General features: G+C 37.6%; 2 protein-coding genes across 2 annotated transcripts; one reads left to right on the forward strand and one right to left on the reverse strand.

Annotated features, from left to right (window-relative positions):
• Positions 1-1,045: 1,045 nt before the first annotated feature.
• LOC139934362 (charged multivesicular body protein 4b-like) lies at positions 1,046-17,866 on the forward strand. Its single transcript, XM_071928555.1, has 5 exons — positions 1,046-1,361; positions 5,563-5,740; positions 7,852-7,966; positions 9,598-9,712; positions 10,238-17,866. The coding sequence occupies exons 1-5, from the start codon at positions 1,190-1,192 to the stop codon at positions 10,297-10,299; spliced, it is 642 nt and encodes a 213-aa protein (XP_071784656.1). The 5' UTR covers positions 1,046-1,189; the 3' UTR covers positions 10,300-17,866.
• On the reverse strand, positions 16,396-21,634 carry LOC139934361 (thymidine kinase 2, mitochondrial-like). Its single transcript, XM_071928554.1, has 6 exons — positions 21,290-21,634; positions 20,689-20,817; positions 19,962-20,125; positions 19,343-19,431; positions 18,900-19,060; positions 16,396-18,030 (listed from the first exon to the last, which is right to left on the reverse strand). Exons 1-6 carry the CDS (start codon positions 21,587-21,589, stop codon positions 17,947-17,949), a joined length of 927 nt encoding a protein of 308 aa, XP_071784655.1. The 5' UTR covers positions 21,590-21,634; the 3' UTR covers positions 16,396-17,946.
• Positions 21,635-22,409: the final 775 nt, after the last annotated feature.

Raw genomic sequence — 22,409 nt, forward strand, 5'->3', positions numbered from 1 at the left:
CCAACTGGTTTTAATTGTTTAACTATAGTTTATCACCTGGTTTTCAACCTTTAGTTAAGGTTCAACTGGAATTTTGACCTGGGAAGTGGGAATTCAAGAAATAAATAAGTCATTATAGCCTGGTGAACAAGAGGTCTTCAGAAGTGTCTTAAAATTAGCTGAAGGTGTGTCCCTGCTGGTATTCATTTCAGACATTAAGAAGACAAGTCAAAATATGAAGTTCATCTGAATCATGGTAATTTTGTTTAGGAATTGGCATGAAGGCCACACCTCTACACAGGTAGATCGAGACATTGACAAGTGTGTGCTTTGTGGGAAGAATGTTATGTTGGAAGCAGGGTTATCAAAGATCAAACTGACACTAAAACACAAAACACAATGTTTGTTGCCATGACAAGACCATCATGCATTTTAAAAAGTGTGTGTTGAATTGTGAACTTTTTACTAAATTTGAGTCGGGGGAAATAAAGAATAATAATTTGGGGTTAATTTACCCATTATACACTGGTGTTAAATAGCTACTTTCCCCGAGCTTTGTGAAAAAAATCACAGACTTATTACTTGGGTGTGATTCGAACCCATGATCTTTGCAATTCTAGAGCAGTGCAGTGTCTTACAAAACAATTGGAGTTTCTAAATATCTTTTTTTTTACCCATGTTGAAAGGCTCTTGAGTTCCTTCCTTGTTCTACCAGAAGTTGAACGTAAGATACTTATTATCTCAAACGAGCAAAAAGGGGCACTAGTTATACAAAAATAAAGCCTACAAAAGATCCCTGAAAGTATACAGTGGTGGTGTTTTAGTGAGAATTTCAATGAATCTTCACATTTATTTCACAAACTATTAACCACGCCCTCTTGTGTTTACATTTTGTATTTCAGGAATGTACCCAACCGTCTATCGTAATAAACTACGTGCATTACCGATACCTTTTTGGTAGGGTACCATGCTATTTCGCTGGTTTTTTCTCACGTATGGGAAATCTTCACGTGATGATGACCGCTTATGATGTTGGTTACCAATTATGTCATCCGCTATATTTACATTGCAGTAGTTTCTACACTGCACACATATCTCAGTCATAGCTCAAACATCAACATCATTATTGTCATCGGTCATAATTTTGTTACTTTATAACAGTTTTGAAATTCTCTGTTTCTCTGTATAGGAAGTAACTTAACTTGTAAAAATGTCGTTTTTATTTGGAAAGAAGAAGCAAGAACAGGCTCCGTCAACTGGCGAAGCGATTCAGAAACTCAGACAGACGGAAGAATTGCTAGAAAAGAAACAAGCTTTCATGGAAAAGAAAATCTCAGAAGAAATTAAACTAGCAAAACAAAATGGTACAAAAAACAAAAGAGGTAAGTTTTCTTTCATGTAACTCGTGGTTGTTACTTAAACTGCTAACTAACAGATTAATAAATTAATGAATGAGAAATGTGGTGTTTAATTTATCTTGTTGACCTGGGCCCAGTTTCAATTTCATGGCTCTGCTTACCGCCGAATTCCACGATTACGATCGCGATTCCCGGCTTACGTGCAAGCGTTGAATTTCTGCGCTAGCCTTGTAAGCGTAGAATGCCTAGTAACGTGAAGTACGCTCGTGCAGAACCCGTGAACATGGTGAAATACGCTTGCCGTAAGCACAGAATTCCTAGTTGCGATAATCGTAACCCTCCTCCCGACGGCCGCCCAGGCCGGAGGGTTACGAGACTCGTTCGAGCGTAAACGGTTGATCTGGTCCAACACGTACAATTTGGACAGCTAGTCACCAGATTTGCCCCATTTTTACCACTTTTAAAAATCATGACACAAATTCTGAGGGTACTACCATACTCTGCAATGTCTAATGCAGCCTGCCATAATACTCAAAACACCATTGAGGAAATATTTCGAAGAAAAATGGACAAAAACTTACCAGAATCGGAGCGAATTCACAGGTTCAAATGTCAAACCTGCGTGGGGCGGAGCTTCGGCTGTATGTGTGGGATGTGTGGTTCAAAAGGTCGTGGCAGTGCGTGGGGTGCGTTGTGTAGCCCGGCAAACTGTGCACATGTGCGGTCCGAGGCTATTCCCGCTTGCGGACTCACATCACTACACGGGCGGACGGGATGTTATACTTATCAGCAACAACACAGTACACGTGTATGTACATTTACATGGTGTACAGTACTGTGGTGCATATCATGTACATGTACAGTGCATTGTCCTATTTTATATACGGGCCCTGATGACATGTCTTTTGATTTCCTTTTTTTTTTCATCTGTATTTTCATCAATTATTTATTCGTTTGTCCAGTTCCATTTGTAATCTTTTTGGATTTTATATAGTGTCTTTTTTTATTTTAAGAAAGTGTTGTGAATACACCATGAATAGACCGATTGCGATACCAATGTTTACGTATGATCACGTGACCTACATGCCTTTCGATTTCATAATTGTTTTTATCATTTGTATTTTCATTAATATTTCTGCTTCGTTTGTCCAGTTCAATTTGTTCTTTTTGTAATTTATATAGTGCCCCTTTTTTATATAATATTTTTTAAAGAAAGTGTTGTGAACTGCCTGTTTGTTTATTTCTAATCGAGGCCTACTTTTGTAAATGTAAAGCGCCGTGAGCACGTGAGTAATAATAATACAATGTAAAAAGTACATCGGAAGAATAAATAAGGAATAGTAAACTTGCGGCAAGAACCGTAAGCCGACGCTATGGTTTCGAAATAAGGACCTCTAAGTTTCTGTGCTCGCTTTACTTTTAAAAAAGCTTCCTCGCTCTATGTCTATAGATATGAAAATGACCCACTAAAACAATTGTATTATACAATCTTGTATTTTAAACTTATCTGTGTATATTTATGACATTTTTAAAGTCTGTGCTTGATCTCCGACAAGCTTATTTTTTTCTTGAGTGATTTCGTTTGACCATCCCAGGTACATGTATTGGGGTTGTGATCGAGTGCGTTGTAGAAGCTCTGTTTATTTAGGGCATTTAAAATAATGTAAACGTCTACCAACCTAAGGTTGTTTTAATCAGTTTGGAGCCACTATAAACAACTAAATTTACATGCAATGATATGCAAGCAAGTATGTAGCAAAACGAAATCACAGCTATTGTTCCAGTCACTGCAGCATGGTTACCGAAAATTAAAATGGAAGCGGCATATGACAAGTTAAAAAAACAGTATCCCTTGACCCCTACTATCCTTTAAAAAAATAATATTAATGTGTGCATAACACCGTTGAATAAATATATGGAATTCTGGCTTTCCTTCCCTCCTTAGTTTTTGAAATAATCTTCCAATAGGGAATGTGCGACCGGCCTTACGGATAATGTATTTTTGTCGCAAAACAGGATACGTGATGTTGTCCAAAACCCTGGCCGTGGTGTAAAAACAATTCCGCCCGCTTATTGTTAGTTGTACAACGAAGATAATTAATACTGGTAGGACACTTATTTCGCGCACAGTCCCCTGTGCTCAAGGCGCTTTACAAAATAGGCCTAAATTATAAATAGTGAACCAATAATATAGACCAATTGCGCGCAACGTCACGTGACCTGTAAGAAAGTGTAATTTCTTAAAATCACTGAAGAATATTCAGGGCTTTGTAACATGCGACCTTACCGCGGTGGCTGAACAGTAATGGGTAAACACATTTTTCCACCAAACTAGGAAATTCCACGAGAATGTTCACACGGTGTCAAGTGTTACCCTCATTGTAAAGAATTTGCTGCCAATACTTTCAATAAAATTCCTCTCCCGAAAAAGCTGCCAATCCCTTTATTTTAATCCTCATTTTTTTTTTTTTAGAAGGGATAGCTTTCATCTAGAGTCGGACAACTTCGCTCACGGCACAGCCCGACTTCAGCCGTGCACAGCGCAAAATCTATGGCGCGTGAGCTTGCTCAAACATCAGTAGCTCACGTAGTTTATAATCTCAAAAGAAACCTATTTTTTAATAGAATACTGGAAATATAGAACAGCAAGTGTGATTTAAATTTATGTTACAACATTCAACTTTACAAAAAGGGTTTCGTTTTTAGCTAGACAAAGTTATATACGGCCGATTTCTTGTCCATTGGTACGAGTCTTCCCATCCTCCCGTGTCTTTGCTGTGTATCTGTCCTTTTCTTTGGGTACTGTAGGTCACGTGATCATACGTAAACATTGGTATCGCAATCGGTCTGTTCATGGTGTATTCACAACACTTTCTTAAATAAAAAAAGACACTATATAAAATCCAAAAAGATTACAAATGGAACTGGACAAACGAATAAATAATTGATGAAAATACAGATGAAAAAAAAAAGGAAATCAAAAGACATGTCATCAGGGCCCGTATATAAAATAGGACAATGCACTGTACATGTACATGATATGCACCACAGTACTGTACACCATGTAAATGTACATACACGTGTACTGTGTTGTTGCTGATAAGTATAACATCCCGTCCGCCCGTGTAGTGATGTGAGTCCGCAAGCGGGAATAGCCTCGGACCGCACATGTGCACAGTTTGCCGGGCTACACAACGCACCCCACGCACTGCCACGACCTTTTGAACCACACATCCCACACATACAGCCGAAGCTCCGCCCCACGCAGGTTCGACATTTGAACCTGTGAATTCGCTCCGATTCTGGTAAGTTTTTGTCCATTTTTCTTCGAAATATTTCCTCAATGGTGTTTTGAGTATTATGGCAGGCTGCATTAGACATTGCGGATTAAGGTAGTACCCTCAGAATTTGTGTCATGATTTTTAAAAGTGGTAAAAATGGGGCAAATCTGGTGACTAGCTGTCCAAATTGTACGTGTTGGACCAGATCAACCGTATACGCTCGAACGAGTCTCGTAACCCTCCGGCCTGGGCGGCCGTCGGGAGGAGGGTTACGATTATCGCAACTAAGAATTCCTTGCTTCCGTAAGCGCCGATTCTGTGCTTACGGTAAGCAGAGCCATGAAATTGGGCCCTGATTAATCATTGGTTGCTTGGTTTTGTATCAAACTAAATAAAGTGATATTATTAAATTTGAGCCAACTTGATCAGGAACTGATTTGAGTCATATTTGACAACGCACATCGAGTACAACCCTTAGTTAGTGTCTTATCTTAGAACACGACAATGAATGGTCTTTAAGTCTATATTATGTAGGCCTAACATGGCAATGTTAAAGTATTACAATTTACATTATTAATTTCAAGGGAAGATGCCAAATGCCATACGAAATTTCTACTTTTTGTGTAAAATGTTTTATTATTCTTTTTCCACCCGAAACTAAAAACTTAGAACTAATTATTAATGGGAAAAGACATTAATTAATAACAAATAACAACACCATTTATTGACTTGTAATATCCAAGTGTTCAAACAATATAAATGTTTTTGATAGTTTTATTTATAACTTAATTTGAATTCTTTTTCATTTTGTTGTTATTACAATATTAATTGGGTGCAAAAATTTGCGAAGCCAATTTAAGAATTTGTTTTTTTTCTGCACTTTGGTCGCACGAAATTCTAAACTTACAAGCATTATGATTTGTATTTTATGTTTTTTTGTACAGCTGCCATCATGGCCCTAAAGAGGAAGAAGAGGTTAGAAAAACAACTGGCACAGATAGATGGAACACTGTCAACAATAGAATATCAAAGAGAAGCGCTGGAGAATGCAAACACAAACACTGAGGTTCTGAAGACCATGGGATTCGCTTCAAAAGCTTTGAAAAGTGCACAACAACAAATGTAAGTGGAATTACAAAATCAGAAAATATGAGACATCACCCAACTCACAAGGTCCAGGGTTACACTTGGGCTATCGACCCCAATCAACTGTCACTATGTAGACATTGCCACCTACAAAAGGGTTATGAAACAAAAGGGTTATCCCCTTCACAGTTCATAAGGATGTCTTGCCATGGGTATCATCCATTACAGAAGTGTTTTTAGAATACCGAATTCGGCACCAGTCAAAAGTCTCTCCAAATTTATATTGGTTCAGACAATGACGGTCTTCAGGAAGTAGTTCAGAATAGACTCATGAATAAATTGAATAAATTCCACTGTATTCTGTCTGACAACACACAATATCCTCTTTACCCACTGATTGTTCACAACAAATCTGGTAGGATCGGTCAACTAAGCCTAAAGACAAACATGTTTAAGAATTCATTTTTACCTACATGTATTTGCTATCCAGAATTTTAACTGATTTTATTTGATAACTACTGTACAATGCATCCAGCCCATCATGTACTGTCTTTGGTTTTTTTTTTTGGTTTTTTTTGCATTTCCTGGGAAAATTGGCCTCTTTTAGTTTGAACGACTGGGGTCCACTACTCTTTTGTGTTTTATTGTTTTTTAAATAAATTTGAATGTGTTTTTATTAATGTTATTGTTTCTGTGTTTTTTTTTGGTATATCTTGTGCTGTTTTTACATTTTAATATTTTATATGTTGCTGTACAATTGGATTTTAAATTTCATGTATTCTTTTATACTTGATGAGTAAACAATTCAATTCAATTCAATTCTAATAAATCGTACAGAAGAAACCCTTGAGAGTTATAGCCAATTCTAGCTTTAGAGAGCACACTGCATCCCTTTTCAAGCAATTTAAAACACTCGATATTTTTAAACTGTATAAATATCATCTTGGGGTCCTTATGTTTAAGTTTGAATCTAACTTGTTACCAGGTAACATAAGACTTCTCTTTACACGAAATATTGACATCCATTCACATAACACTAGATCAGCTACTAAAATTCATATTGGTAAGGCTCGGACCACTTTATTTATGAAAACAGTCAGACATCAAGGCCCCCTACTCTGGAATCAGCTCACCCCAATACCTTCATTTAGAACTCTGCACAGCTTCAAAAAATACATGAAAAACCTACTTATAACCAGTATCGTCTAAAATGACACCACCTGTAACTACACGCGTACCATGATTATCCATTCCAAATTATCAAGTTTTGTAATTTCCTAAATAATGTTCTGTTAATTTTCCTTTTTGTTATCAACTCTCAATATGTATTTATGGCTGCATAGCAAACAAATTTTTTCAAAACAGTTTAATTGCAAACAATCATTGTTTTGTGTTATTTTTGCTGTTTGCACTATACCTTTCACCATACCTTAATTTCAATAATCAATATTGTTATTGTTATAAACTAAAACCTATTAATTTACATTATCAAGGGTCCAGGCTCTGTACAAGCCTAGGCTTTTTCCTGGTGCCCTCCTCTTATCACTCGTTGTTCTTATTTCTTGTATGTTTCATGATTATTTATTGTGATATTTGGAAATAAAAAAACAAAACAAAACAAAACAAATCAAATGGTACAGCTGGCCAGTTCAGTATTGAAAATACATCTTACATCCAATTTAGAATATAAACAATTCGAAAAGCTGATGAGCAACTAGTAAAGTGAATATTCCTTTGAATTACATGAAAACAACTCACTACTGGAGTGCGTTTTGGCGAACCCAACCAACGCCCAACCAACTCAACAAGTAGGTTGCCGGTTGGTCTGAACAGCATCGTCACCGCGCTCAACCGAACACGCGAAAACACTCAACCGATAACCAATGTTTCTGGTTGGGGTCGCCAAAACGCACTCCTGGAGTGGAGCAACCTCCTGTACCAGCTTCCTCCTGTACCAGCATATAATATGTAATGTATCGTATTGAGATTGAATGAACAAAGTGAATGATTTTAAGTTGAAAATGATATTAATAATAGATTTCACATCTTTCTTTTATCTTTACCGGTCGTTCATATTTTGTAAGATTATAAAGTGTTCTGGGGCATGGTTTAATTGTTTTATTTCCCCTTTTGTGATTAATGTTAAGGGGGGTGGAGGATGTTGATGACATGATGTCAGATCTACAAGAGCAGCTAGAAGTAGCCAATGAAATCAGCGATGCAATTTCAAATTCCACAGGTTTCGGTCAAGATTTAGACGAAGTAAGTATGAACGACCATTATTTGTCACGGAGGTTCAGAAACCTTGAAGTACATATTGTTTGACATCAGGCCCAATTTCATCGCTCTGCTAACCATAAACAAAGATGCGGCGCTTGCAGTAACAGGGAATTATGGGCTTACATGTATGCCAAGCGTATTTCACTGGTTAGCAGGAAAAGTTTGGCTTGTGCATATGCATACTTCACGTTACTAGAAATTCCTAGCTTACACAGCTAGTGAAGAAATTCTGCGCTTGTCCCACAAGATGAGAATGGTGATTGTAAGCGCAGAATTCGACAGTAAGCAGAGCCATGAAATTGGGCCCAGATCTTGATTTCATGGAGCACTTAGGCCGTGTCCGAATTGGCAACTTTGGCTACAGCTACCGCTAGATCAGCGCGTCTGTCAGTGTTGAAGAATAGCAGACGCGCGCGCCCAAGGCATAGCTGTAGCCGAATTCGCAAATTCGAACAAGGCCTTAGATTCATCTTAAGATGAGTTGTCAGCATTACCATGGTGATTTGTAAAGATCTATTGCTTTAATCCTTGGGTTCACTGTGGAGAAGTATAGTACTGGAATTGAAGATTCCTTGATTGAGTGTAACCAGGTAGTCCTGAGATATGGTCGGTAGCCTTGCCGTTTAGTGCTTTGTGTACAATGAGCGCATTATTTGTTGCTTTATTTCTTTTTACATGTCCTTTTCTAATTATTTATTCATTTATTTGTTTATACTTTTTATTTATTTTTTATTTTTATTTTTTTTGCTATTTGCTTGTCTTATTTCTGGTTTTGGTTTTTGTTATTTTAAATTGTGCTTTGTGCATACATAGTATTTATATTTGTTTCAAATTATTTTTATTTTTCCAAAGAGAGTATTTGATATAGTGTATTTGCCTCAGTATGTGACTGGATTAACAGGCTTTCAGTGTTTAATTATACTTTTGTTGATCCTGGCCATCACATTAAGGGTTGTTTTGTAATTTCCTGTGCCCTTACTGTTTTTCTTGCTTAAGCTTGGGCGATATCACGATACTATCGAATATCGCGATATTAATTTGGACACGATTTCGATATCGGATGGATTTGGTTTTAATCGAAATATCGATATATCGCGATAATCGTGATAATTGCGATATATCGATATATCGATTAAATATCGCGATGTATTTGCTAGCTGATACCCCATAGATTTGGAGTAAAACCAGAAGAATAGGTCATTAGAACACCTCTCTTATACTAAGACTGTCTCTTCTACAACTTTCACTTGGAGTTTTAAGACTGATGATGTCAAATTTCATTAATCGCGATTATATCGAATATCGCGATATATTGTCGGCGATATATCGTGAATAAAATAAATCGATATCGCCCAAGCTTATTCTTGCTTTGTATTTACTTTTGTACGTCTACTTAAATTATCTATTTGACATACTGTCTGCTTGTATTTGTAATTGTTTAAGAATAAGATAATTGGTAGAGAGATAGGGAGCAAGTTGTTTCAAAATGGGGGTAATAGAACATGATTTTCTAGACAGTGTGAAGATGTGGGCAGCAGTGTTTTGGGGGGGCGTTGAAGACGCATTGCAGCAAGGTTATTTTCATACAAATTTGAGTGTTTCTTCTTTTACAGGATGAACTATTTAGGGAACTTGAAGAATTGGAGCAGGAAGAACTTGATGAGCAATTACTTGATGTTGGACCCAGTGTTACAAGCCAGCTCCCAGATGTCCCAACGGCCAGACCTGGTAAAACAAATTTCCCAAACAAGTTTTCTGAAACTGTAATGAAATGTTTATATCTCAAAGCCAAAACAGGCCATTGACTGTTCTCCTAAAGTAAAGAAAATGATAACTTAATCAAAATCTGTGTTTAAAGCCAATGTACACTTTCGGTAAACAGTATTTTCCAAAGGCCCACACTTCATGTATCACAACTTACATATATAAAATAACAAACCTGTGAAAATTTAGGCTCAATCGGTCATCGGAGTCGGGAGAAAAATAACGGACAGTTCGCCATGACATTAGGTGTGTTTACTATAGATCGGTAATTCTCAATGTCGAAAATTGATATTGTTTTTTAAAATGTTTTCTCAAAAAGTAAAGCATTTTATGGAATAATATTTGAAGAGAAGTCTTTTACCGTTATCTTCTGTAAACCCTGTTAGTTATTTGTAGATCTGTGAACTTTTATTTTTTTGTCTGTTCCGAAAGCGTATAATGGCTTTGAGAAATTCTAATCTTTGACATTTGTTTTTTTTGTTGTCTTAGCCAAAGTTGCCGAAGATCCAGAAGATGAAGATATGAGAGAGCTTGCTGCCTGGGCGTCCTAACTATCAGGCATGTCAGGGATGAACTATAATCCGGTCAGATATTGTATGAAATGTATATCATAATTCTCTATGGTACTCTTATGTTTATTGTTAAAATGGGCAGACAATGAGGACTCTAAAAGCTTAACTAGACCCGCTATCCCAAATCTATGAAGATCTAATGGAAGGCTTGCTGGATTGTGAATGACATCCACTAGATTATACAGGTTTGGCTTTTGATTTAGTTAGAGACCCTGCAGCCGATTTAACGAATCGCTAGGATTAATCCTATCTGGAGTTAGGACGAGTAACCCGTCCTAACTTAGGATGGGTTCAATGGGTCCTACGCCTTTGGATACAGAACTTAACTTATCCTAAGTCCTAAGGTTAATCCTAAGTTAGGAAGTGTTTGGTGAGATCGCCGGGTGGACACTATTGGTAATTGTCAAATACCAGTTCTCTCTGATTTGGTGTATCTCAACATATATATGCATAAAATAACAAACCTGAGAAATTTAGAGCTCAATTGGTCGTTGAAGTTGCGAGATAATAATGAAAGAATAAAACACCCTTGTCACACACATTTGTGTGCTTTCAGATGCTTGATTTCGAGACCTCAAAATCTAATTCTGACGTCTCAAAATCAAATTTGTGGAAAATAACTTCGGTCTCGGAAACTACGTTACTTCAGAGGGAGCTATTTCTCACAATGTTTTATGACATCAACAGCTCTCCATTGCTTCCTACCAAGTAAGTTTTTATTCCGATAATTATTTTGAGTAATTACCAATAGTGTCCACTGCCTTTAAGCCATGTCCAAATTGGATGATTCTTCTATAGCCACGATTGTTGCTATACTAAGGGTGTTGGACATTCTCAAGGCCTACCCTTAATGCTGCTTGTTAAAAGCATCAGTTCTTTTGTATACTCCACAAAAGACAACTGTGTGTACTCACTTTAAAAGGTTGAAATGGATCTGGTGATCAGTCCCAGGTGTTGAGCAGGAAAGCTTCTAAGTGTATTATTATTACAAGAAATAAATAGATTCGGGATGATGTCTTACGGTGGCCAGAACTTCAATGGAGATGTACACAATTGTTTTCTTTGTTTTTAAATTTTTGTTTACAATTATCTGAGAGAAGTTTATTCAGTTTTCACAATGGGAAATGTTAAATCATGTCTGTACTCGGCCATTTTGAGTACCTGAAAATTATTTTTGTATCAGGGGAAGCAGGGAGTGTCAGAGTTTAAAGTTTTTTTCAAGACAACCTTAAACTTGCTGGATAGCTGTGTGAACTGATACTGTCAGCGCAGCGCGTGTAATCTTGAACCTTTTAGAGGGCCAAGTATAGTGCACTGTGGGGACTAGTCATGTCAAATGCCCTTACCAAAGTGGATAGGCCAGCAGACTGAATTTTATTAGTTTTGTCTTGTGATCAATTTCAAGGCCATGGACTTAAAGTTTTCTCCAGTCCGCCTCAATTTGGTTACAATTTGGAAAGCAATATGGATGTTGCATCACATCAACTACCCTTAGAGTACCTGGTGGCTTTCTTCAAACAAGGGGCATGGATTATGTTCATGAATGTAAAGTAATTATATAAATGTAAGCATAAGAGAAAATTATTATAAAATACATATCTGGTAAAAGTAGACAGCCTTTCCTAAAATGGTGTCAAGTTTAATCTTTGTTTGGTTAACTGCAAATCCAATCTTTGTTTTGTTACTGCCAATCCCTAAAAAACCTAAGGAGGAGTGACGCGCTGTGTACATGTACATGTGAATTTATGACACACATTTTTGAAGGCGTGTCGTTTTTTAAGGGTGTCATTTTCCGGTCTTTCCAAGTTTGTGTGGTTCATGTTTAAATGCCTCCTTGGCATTTGACTATTGTTTAGCAGCATGAAAAATCAACGTCAGTTACAGATGGTTTTTACTTGAAAGTTAATTAAACAAACAAGTACATGTAGTGTTTAAGAACACTGAAAAACTGGCTTATTCTTTGTGTAGATACTTTACTTAAGAAGAATGTCAAAGCTTAACCATATTTTACACAATGACTGGCAAAGGAATATAAACCGTTTTTTTTTTACCCTTTGGAAAGCAATAATGTGTTAGCAATCTCTCTTCAGTCTGGTGGCGCAAATTGCACTGCGGAGGTCATAACAAGTTTACGCCAATCACCTCGTTGGCAAGCACCTGCCCAACAAATCTGTGCATAGTAGAATTCTGAATGGGGTAAGTTTGCCTTGGAAAATAAACCTCAAAAGTGAAATTCAAAGAAATGTTTTTAAGAAGCACCAAGACAAAAACCATTGATGCTTGTCTTAGTTCATGGTCATGTTAGGTATGTCTTGTGCTTAGATTACACCCAGTTTAATATAGCTATGCGAATGTAGGATCAGAAGGTTAATCAAAAGAGGTTTGAGACCACTTTATAGTCATTTGCTCAAGCCCAGCACCAGACTATTTCACGTGACTTTTCCACCTATGTATGCATCATATGCAAGGTTTTCTCTCACATCATGCTGGTGCTTTGTGTGGTAGGCCTACGTTGTCATCTTTGGTCCAAGGTGCCTGTGATGTGAAAAAGATTTAAAGGTTGTCCATGTAATAGTGACTATCCAGTGAGTAATGGCAGCACAAATTTGTCTCTCAGATTCATCTATAGACCCATTGCATATGACGTCACGCTCTCAAAAAGGAGGCAGATCATTGGACAATTAGCTGTTCTCTGTGGGTAAAATAGTGCGCGTGACCTCAGTGTACCTGTAGCGTTTCGCGTTATGCAAGGGGGAGCTATTGATTTCTTACAAAATACAGAACACGCCTTTCGAACAAGGCGCGTAATTTTGGGTGTCAACTCTCTACTGTGCATGGTTTTTTCTCGATTTTGACACCCAAGTTGACACCCAGGATAGGCACATGTGAGTATGCTGCGCGTAATGCAAGGGGTCTATTATAGCCCAAGGCAGACCTTCAATCACCTCATACAGCATTGTCTGAACTGTATGTACTACAAAATAATGGTTGGTCTATTTACTGGCAGGCCTGGTACTTTTTGTTGGGGCAAGGCAAGTTTTCTTTACTACATGGAACCTTCGTCCCAAGGGGGCACTGAGGCAATGACCAGGAGGAGGAGACATTTGCCTCCGTGAACTACAGTATCAGATCTCCTTAAAGGCTGCATTCATAATTTTAGTTTCTAGTTTCTAAAAGCAGAGTTTGAAGTGTCCTTTAAAATGCTGCATTTTTATGTGTCCTTCATAATAATAATAGTATAATAATAATTGTGGCTTCTTATATAGCGCACATGTCCGTCACTCAGTATTTCCTGCAAGATGTGAGACTACGTTTTGAATTTTGAGACCTGTTTTACAAGATGCTGCAGTCAATTTGCTACCGATCAGACCAGGAACACGGGCGAACCCCTTCTCTTTTTCAATAAGTCCACTGGGTCTTTTGCATGCGTTAAACAACACATGGGACCAACGGCTTTACGTCTCATCCGAAAGATGAAGCAATGGTTAAGTGTCTCTTGCTTTAGGACACAAGTGTCACAGCTGGGGATTCGAACCCACACTCTGCTGATCAGAAACACCAGAGTTTGAATGCGGTGCTCTAAACCGCTCGGCCACGACACTTCCACTTCAGCAATGATGAATATTGATGAGAAACATGGTGTTAGCTGGAGGTGGTGTCTGTTTATCAGGACACACTTTTCAGAAATTGGGTGGCATACTTTTTGTGACAATGGTTAACATGAAAACCCTGTTTTATTTTGTCAATTTATTGTCCAGTCTGGAATAACAACATGGAGGTCAGGAAGCTAATGGCCCCTGTTGCCCCAGTCTTAGCCTTGGTGTCCCCATCTAAAAGTTCCGATGGACTTAAACAAATTCCAAGGGAAGTGCCCTTAGTTGGGTGGAATTCGGGGCCTTTTTTCCAAATTCTTGCTAAATTTACAAAAAAGAAGGCCAGACAAGTACAGCCTCTCTTTTGAGATATCAACAGGAGAAGAACATGGCAGCTTAGCAAATTTTCATCAGTAGTTGCTATTCTTCACGGACTACCAACCAAAGTGAACTTGATCCAATTCGGTTTGTATTGGAAGGACTTCTCTGTGCTCGGCAAACTTTATGAAACGGAACCCTGATGTTCCAATTGCGAGAGAAAGGTTCCATTTTTAGAGAAAGTTGAACCCAACTTGGATTGTTTTTCAGTTGACAGACAAGTCTTCTTTGCAACCTACATTGCAAATGGATAATCACAGGATCATTTTAATGTTTGTAAATTATGTGGCGCAATGCCCATAGCATATAGTGGAATATTTCAAGTAGTAACATTGTTTTTCTTCCCTGCAGTTTAAAATTAATTTATGTTTTTATTTGCTAAAATTAATATTTAGTTTTTACTAACTATACAAATGTATAACTTCACCGATTAGCATAAAATAGTGTGTTAACCATTTTGAGTATCACACTTATAGACACAGTCAAGTAGGCCATGTCACTTTGTATATAAAAAGAGTTTTTTTGCAGCATTCCCGGGCATTGCCTGGCTGGCAGTATGGTTACTTGGGAGTTTTAGATTTTGTATCATAATTACCACGTATAAAATAAGTTTGTTTAAAAGTAACAACTGAACAATGTGGTGTGGGTCAACAAAAATTACACAAAATAAGATTTAGTTTGCTTCTAGAAACTGTGGACAGATTGAAACAATGTCACAGGTTTCAGGGCAGCCACGGTTTTAATTCACAAATCAAAGAGAACGGGTGACAAATCTCCATGTTAGAGAGGCTGTGTCGTCATGAGCGGAGCAGGCCTGTGGTTGTACTACATGAAATTATGAACTCTTACCCTCCTCCAATAAGAGCTCTCATTGGGTGCGTTCGCTTAGCTTCCCTGGGTCGACCCCGTTGTGTTTGTTTTTTTTCCAGGACGAACGTGAGTAATTATCTGCACACGTTCGTCCTGGAAAAAAAAAACCACACACACCGGGGTCGACCCGGGGAAGCTAATCGAACGCACCCAATATATGATACGTAGGGATAGTACGGTGGGACACATTATGAGCAAGAGTTCACCATGTTGAAGGCAGTGAACACTATTGGTAATTAGTCAAAGTAATTATTAGCATGAAACCTTACTTGGTAACAAATAATGGGGAGAAGTTGATAGTATAACATGGTGTGAGAATTGTCTCCCTCTGAAATGACCTAGTTTTTGAGAAAGAATTAATTTTCCACGAATTTGATTTCGAGGTCTAAGAATGATAATTTTGAGGTCACGAAATCAAACATCTGAATGCACACAACTTCGTGTGACATGGGTGTTTTTTCTTTCATGACCATTTGAGCTCAAATTTTCACAGGTTTGTTATTTTATGCATATGTTGAGATACACCAAGTGAGTAGACTGGTCTTTGATAATAGACCGATCCATTAAGCTCCCCCCATTGCGTATTGACCAATCACAACGCAACTAAAAAAGTCTGACATACGTGCGCGTATGCTTTGCGCGAGCGGCAGAGTTGTGCAGAACTGCATTGAAGAGGCTCGCGTGTTCTTGCTCACACGTGTGTCGTTGGTGGAGCCTAATGGATCGGTCTAGTACCAATAGTGGCCATTGTCTTTAAGGTGATGGTAAATGCAAAGATATGCATTGGATATGGCAGGCCAGGTATTTCGTCTTCAAAATAACAAGAAATCTTTTAAAGTCTATGCAAAAACTTGGAAGGGGCTACAGCCTCCATGGCCTTCGTGTAATCATGGTGGAAGCCCCATGGTGTAACTCAAGGCCTGGATTGGTTCAAGGGAGAGAATCTTTATTGAATTGATTTGAGAATTGGGCATTATTTTGTTACAAGACTCACAAAAAGCTTCATTCTAGAGTGTCATTCATATTGTACATAATGTGTAGACTAACTCATCTAATGGAAATAATAAAATGTGTACTGCAATAGGGTGTTTATTTCTCCATTTTCTGTTTCTTTTATTTTATTTTGATAATCCAAATGTATCTACAATTCTGACCATACTTATGTACAAAATACATCAACATTATAAAAATATGACCTGATTTTCGTTGCACTATGAAGCAAAAGAGAAATGGATTTAAATCATAACATAAAAAACCTTCCCTTAAAACAAAACCATAATTTTGTCACAATTTAGCACAAACATGAATACTGAATGGATTGTAAGACCTTATTTCAGATCATATTGATATTTGTCATTAGTATCAAAACATTAAAATAAAATATTGAAAGTGAAAACAAAATTATAGAACAGATTAAAAAAACATTGTCAACCTCTTGAAATAATGTACGGACGGATGGACGGACGGACGACCTTCAAATCACAATAATTGTTGTGTTTTTGTGTCTGTGCAAAACCCTTGTAGCTTGTACCAAGAATCTCTGCTTGTACAAATGCCATATCTTGGCTTCCATTGGTTTTGTGTGTACATGTACTAGGTTATTTAAAGTAAGATCCAACGTATATTTGAATATTTTAGGAGGAACAATGTCATTGCACTGACATAATAATGTGCCCTTGTGCAAAGGCCAATTTACAACTAAAAACGCACATCATTCATTTTAAATACAGTGTAAAATAAAGGGTACTTAACAACTTCGCTAATGACTAGAAAAAAAAGTGGGAAAAAATATCCTAAGCATTATGTAAACCTGAAATACGCACTGTGTGTATGTGAACATTTCCCCAAATAAGCCATCACACATTTACTACTTTGACACATGCCTTATACAACACTTGACTTTAACCTGTATTGACCCCTTGCACGCACGTCACACGCGGAGACTGATGACACGCTCACCATGTTGGTGGGCAATAGGCTTACATGTAACCGCCGCGTCACCTAAATATGCGCATTTCACTGAATAACACACGTTGACACTGACCACCAAAATGGCGCATCCAAGATTATTCTGATGATGACGTCAGGTAAAATGGGTCAATAAGATACTTGTATTAGTTGAAACCAGGGGTGGATTAACTCGACTTACGACGATTTACTCGTCCTTAAACTTGGGACTAGCCACACGTTTTTTATATCCCCTAGGACCAGTCGTAAGTTTAGACTAGTCCTAACTCCATGTGAAACTACCCCTGGTAGTCGTGATTGACTTTGAGTTTTGACATTAAAGACTTGAGCCTCGACCTTAAAGGCAAAGTTTTCCTTTGGGTTTTTGAACTGTTCAAATGTTTTAACCCTTTTTAAATGTAGCGCATACATTAAAAGTAAATATGTTTCTCACAATGCTATATATTTTTTTAAAGCTTCTGACCAAATTGTTTTATTACCCTTGATTTTTGGAGTGATTCCCAAATGTCTACATCGTTTACCTTCCCTTTAAAGATCTAAGACGACCTGGGCTTAATAGATGACAACCCTTGTTACTTCAGAGGAATCTTTGTCAAATTAAAGTTTCCAAATTTCATTGACAGAATCAAAAGAATAACTGGGATAACTTTGATTTTTTTTTCGTGACTATGGTTTAAAACAAAATCTAGATAAAAATGTATTTACAGAAGGCACAACTGTCAACAGGTAATTTAACTGTACAAAAAGGCTACACTAACATTTAAAATGAATCCCTGAATTGTCCTGCAGTAGTTAGAAAAACCAATAATTCAATAATTTAGCAAATATTTAAATTTAGTTTCTCCTCGAGGAGCTTGAACTGGTTGTGCATTTCATTTAAGGGCTTGGTGGCATCAAGAACCTGAAGAAAACAGAAACAAAATAGTTAAGTTGTATTAATTTAATTTCAAAGCGAACTTGGCCAGAACCAGAAACAACCATTGTAAACTGTAAACTAAAAAAAAAAAACATAGAATTTGAACTGCCTCTAGTTAGCGGGCAACCTCGGTTGTCTAGTCGGTAAGACACTGCTCTAGAATTGCAAGGGTTGTGGGTTTGAATCCCACCTGAGTAACAACGTGCCTGTGATATTTGTTTACAGGACTAGGGAAAAGTTTGTATATACTCAGTGCCTTGAGTGTACCTTGTTTGGTAGACAAACCTTTGTACGGTAAACAAAAAAAATTACCATTGCAAACTAATGAGATTGACCACCATAGAGATAGCGTAATCTGGAGGGTGCACGTTCAAGTCCAGCTTCGGTCAACTTTGTTTTGTTCAAACCAAAATTACTTTGTATCTATCAGTGACAATCCTGAGAAATCCAATGCAGTTTCAATGAACGTTACAGAATTGGTAAGAAACAAAACCGCGAAGATTACAGATTGACATACACGGTCTAATGATGATGATAGTAGAAAACATCCCTTGAAATATTTCTGTATGAAATTTTATATTTGATGAGAAATAAACAATCTAATTTTGCGTTTGGAGTTTATCGCTCAGTGAGCGTTTTATTCATTTTTGTTTTGGCAACGATGCAATGTAAAATTTGTAATCGGTTTTTCACTATTCTCTCGTGACCCAGATGGCCGATCGATCTCGAACTTCTACAGGTTTGTCGGTTTATATATATGGTGGATTACATGAAGTGTTAACACTGCCAGCAACTTTTTTGTTAGCAAAACCAATTCTGTAATGTTCCTTGAAGTGGCAAGGAAGTTAACTTACTATTACTGGTGCTGGAAGCTCAAACTTTGTCTTCTTGATGAGCCAATCCTCATGCGTCTCATGGAGTTCTCTGAGATACTCCATAGGTATTCCGGACTCCTCCTTACGACTTCGCTCACAAATCCGTCTCTCACATTGCTCTGGGGTGCTACGAAGGTACACTGTGAGAAACAAAGTGAATGTATACTCCATGATATTCATTAGCCCATGTCAAGAATGCTGAAGAACAATCTTGTGTGTGTAAAGACAGCAAGGCATGATGCTTGGGTTTTAAAACTTATTATGGGGCCATCCACATGCAACAAGTGATTCTTTTTACTGTGTTCTTTCTCTGTGGTAGTTTAAACTCTTCAACAGCTTTCGTTGTCAATGCCAGTGAATTTTGCCAAGAGTGCTGGGCGAAAACTTTGCCGCCACTAACCATGGCTTAGTCTGTTGCTTACCTATATGATCAACATGAAGGTCTTTTGTTGTTAGCAGCCAATCAAACCACTGACACAGTACGTTGTATTCTGGAGTCTTTAACTTCTTGCTGTAAACAAATTAACAAAAAAATATTCTTGTGAACATTTTGTGATTGATTTAGCATACTCATGTTGCAAAGACTGCATACTCCCCACCAGGGAGCTGAGATGGTTTAAGGAGTGAATTAAGGCCCAGTCACCAGGGGTAATAATGTGAAGCGCTTTGGGACGCCCTCCGGGTATGAAAGCCCTATATAAAAACTGTTTATTATTATTGTGGTTATCAGGGGTAAGAGTCATTAATAACGAAAAAGTCTGAAACTTTGTTACAAATTCAAATGTATGTTGAAATGATGCCATTTCTACCGTGTGGTAACCTCTGGGGTTATAGATTCCAAAGAGCTTTTGAAAAAAGTATCCAAAGCACTAGAGAAGTAGACCAAAGAGCAGGGTTTCTTTAATTGTGGAAAAACAAATATTTCCTGATTTTCTTCACCAAGCTGACATAAAGTCTGAATTCAGGCAAAAAGTCTGAACAATCTCATCCCTGTATTAGCCTACAAATCAACATCAAAAAACCTTTTGTAAGATAGCTCACCTTTGGTAGAGGTTTTCTGTAAAGCAATACTTCCCACTGTAAATGGACCGTTCCATCATCTTGAACTTTTGTTTGGTCTTGGCTTGATGGATCTCAAGTCGTGTGAACTGAGTGTAAGACTCAAAGGCAAAACTCCAACGATCTGGGTCCTGATAAAACAAGTCCTACATCAACAGAAGAATGTTAAGTGGTGATGAGTACAAACAAGTTCAAGGCCAGGTAGTTGTCCATGTTAAAGACAGTGTACACTATTGGTAATTGTCAAAGAGCAGTCTTCTCACTTGGTGTATCTCAATATGTACATAAAATAACAAAGCTGTGAAAATTTGAGCTCGATCGGTCGTCGGAGTTGCGAGATAACTTTTTACATTTCTCCGTAATACATGATGTAGGCCTAATTGTTGTTATTTTTTTATGGAAGTATGGAAATAAATCTGTATTTGAGTTGAACTGAAATGTGAACAATTACTGTTTTCCAATTGTACCGCAATTTGCAATATGTAAACCATTGCACTATACGGGTTGAGTATGGTGGCATAGCTGTACACAGACACAAAACTCGGGGCTCAAATTCAGAAGAAAAATCCACGAGACCCCTGAAAATAAAAACCAGAAGACCATCCGCCTCGTCGGGTCATGATTTTACAAGCCCAAGGCTAAAATCACTTGCCTCGGACCTGCGGTTCAGCTGTTAGTTTAGAGACCTACGTACAGTAGAGATATTTACCAACATATTTTGTCCTCTTATATTCCTCCATTTATCAACTGGTTCGGGAAAGATTTCAATGTTGTCCTTTTGGCCAAAATACTTGAGTAGAGTTGACTTTCCACTACCAATGTTGCCCTCTACAATTATCTGAATAAATAAAGAGACTGTGTGATAATTTTTATTTGTTTTGTACACTAAATTATAAATAATAAATAAGTAGAAAACTGTTGACAATGTGGTGTTACAACTGAACTGGGCTGGTGTAAATAAAAAGACTTAGATTTTTAGAAGTAAATTAGGAAATTGTCAATTTTGAAGTTGCATAATGAATGTACCCAGCAGAAGAAGAAAAAAAACCACTTAGGGCCTACCATCTAATCTGATTCAAGTCAGTGTAATGTTTTAATATTATTTTACATGTTAGTTGTTACAAAACACACACAGGCATGAAAATTGACTGACACTACAAAAAATACAAGGCGTGTGTGGGCATGGCGGGTAAAATGAGATTTCTTTTATAGCACACTAGGGCCTACTAAAAATACATAAAAAATAGTTCGGTTCATTATTTTCGATCAATAACCGGAGTGCAACATAGATCAGTCAGTTTTTTACATACCGTTTGATGCCTATCAGAAACACTATTTCCATTTCCAATTGTAATGTCCTTATGTGTAGAGCTAATGTCGCTGAGTGGTCGCCTATGGTTTGATTTCATGTTTTCACATTTCGCTCGCCGATCCATCATGCCAATCGGGGTAGAACTGGAGTTTCCGATGTCTGCTCGCAATATGTTTGGTAACGTTAAGTACAAACCTATATAATAAGACAGACTGCTCAGCCTGTCCGGATTCAAGTTTAAAATGTCGATACATAAACCTAAGTTGTTGAGATATTTCTTGAATCTTGCGATAGACATGAACAATCACCGACACTGAATATAACATGACAACAAGTGAATGAAATTTCTGAAAACCGCGCGCGGGTAATTGATGTCTAGCTCCCTGAGCTTACCCCCATTATGCCGTGCAATAAGCTTGTAAGGCAATCGTCTGGTCCTTGCAACAAGCTGTCTTTTTATTGGTCGGCGCTGTATTGCAGCCAACATGAAAAAATGTTTTGTTTATGGGCGTCGTTTTGGGCGTGTTTCTCTTCAAAATTCAGACTCAAAAGTAGTCCGCCAGATAATGCATGCTCATCTAAATTTGAGGTCTCGAAATCAAATTCGCGGAAAATTACTTGTTTCTCGAAAACTACGTCACTTCAGAGGGAGCCGTTTCTCACAGTGTTTTATACCATTAACCTGTCCTTATTGCTCGTCACCAAGAAAGGTTTGATGATAATAATTATTTTGAGTAGTTATCAATAGTGTCAACTGCCTTTAAAATGAGTTGTCAATGCGGGTATAGTGCATTTTCTGGGACGTCACACTTTGCTTTGCAATTTAAATTGGTACCCGTCTATAAATTGGTACCCGTCTATAAGATTAATCCTAATCGTGAAGTTTAGACCGTGTCTTTAGTATCAGTTACTATAGTGTTAAACATTCAGTGACGGCAGTCCTAACCATCACTTTCTCTTTTTCAAATTATGCCACATTATGTATAGAGGGGCGCCCCATACTCGGCAAAGTTCAGGGCAATATCTGCCACACCCATCAAAGTGTTTAACCAGGGAACTACCTGTTTTATCTTTCATATTGTAAGTGAACAAAATTTGGAGATAAACACCCATGTTTT

This window comes from Asterias amurensis, chromosome 3 (assembly GCF_032118995.1).
Source record: "Asterias amurensis chromosome 3, ASM3211899v1".
NCBI classification, from domain to species: Eukaryota; Metazoa; Echinodermata; class Asteroidea; order Forcipulatida; family Asteriidae; genus Asterias; species Asterias amurensis.

What these genes read in the sequence shown, in the direction of transcription:
- LOC139934361 (XM_071928554.1), bottom strand. Translation starts at nt 21,589, where the DNA reads ATGTCTATCGCAAGATTCAAGAAATATCTCAACAACTTAGGTTTATGT. An exon ending in TTTCTGATAGGCATCAAACG is followed by an intron (nt 20,818 to 21,289) that starts GTATGTAAAAAA and finishes TTATTTATTCAG; the next exon opens with ATAATTGTAGAGGGCAACAT. An exon ending in CCTTCATGTTGATCATATAG is followed by an intron (nt 19,061 to 19,342) that starts GTAAGCAACAGA and finishes TGTTTCTCACAG; the next exon opens with TGTACCTTCGTAGCACCCCA.
- LOC139934362 (XM_071928555.1), top strand. Translation starts at nt 1,190, where the DNA reads ATGTCGTTTTTATTTGGAAAGAAGAAGCAAGAACAGGCTCCGTCAACT. An exon ending in AAAAGTGCACAACAACAAAT is followed by an intron (nt 5,741 to 7,851) that starts GTAAGTGGAATT and finishes ATTAATGTTAAG; the next exon opens with GGGGGTGGAGGATGTTGATG. An exon ending in TCGGTCAAGATTTAGACGAA is followed by an intron (nt 7,967 to 9,597) that starts GTAAGTATGAAC and finishes CTTCTTTTACAG; the next exon opens with GATGAACTATTTAGGGAACT.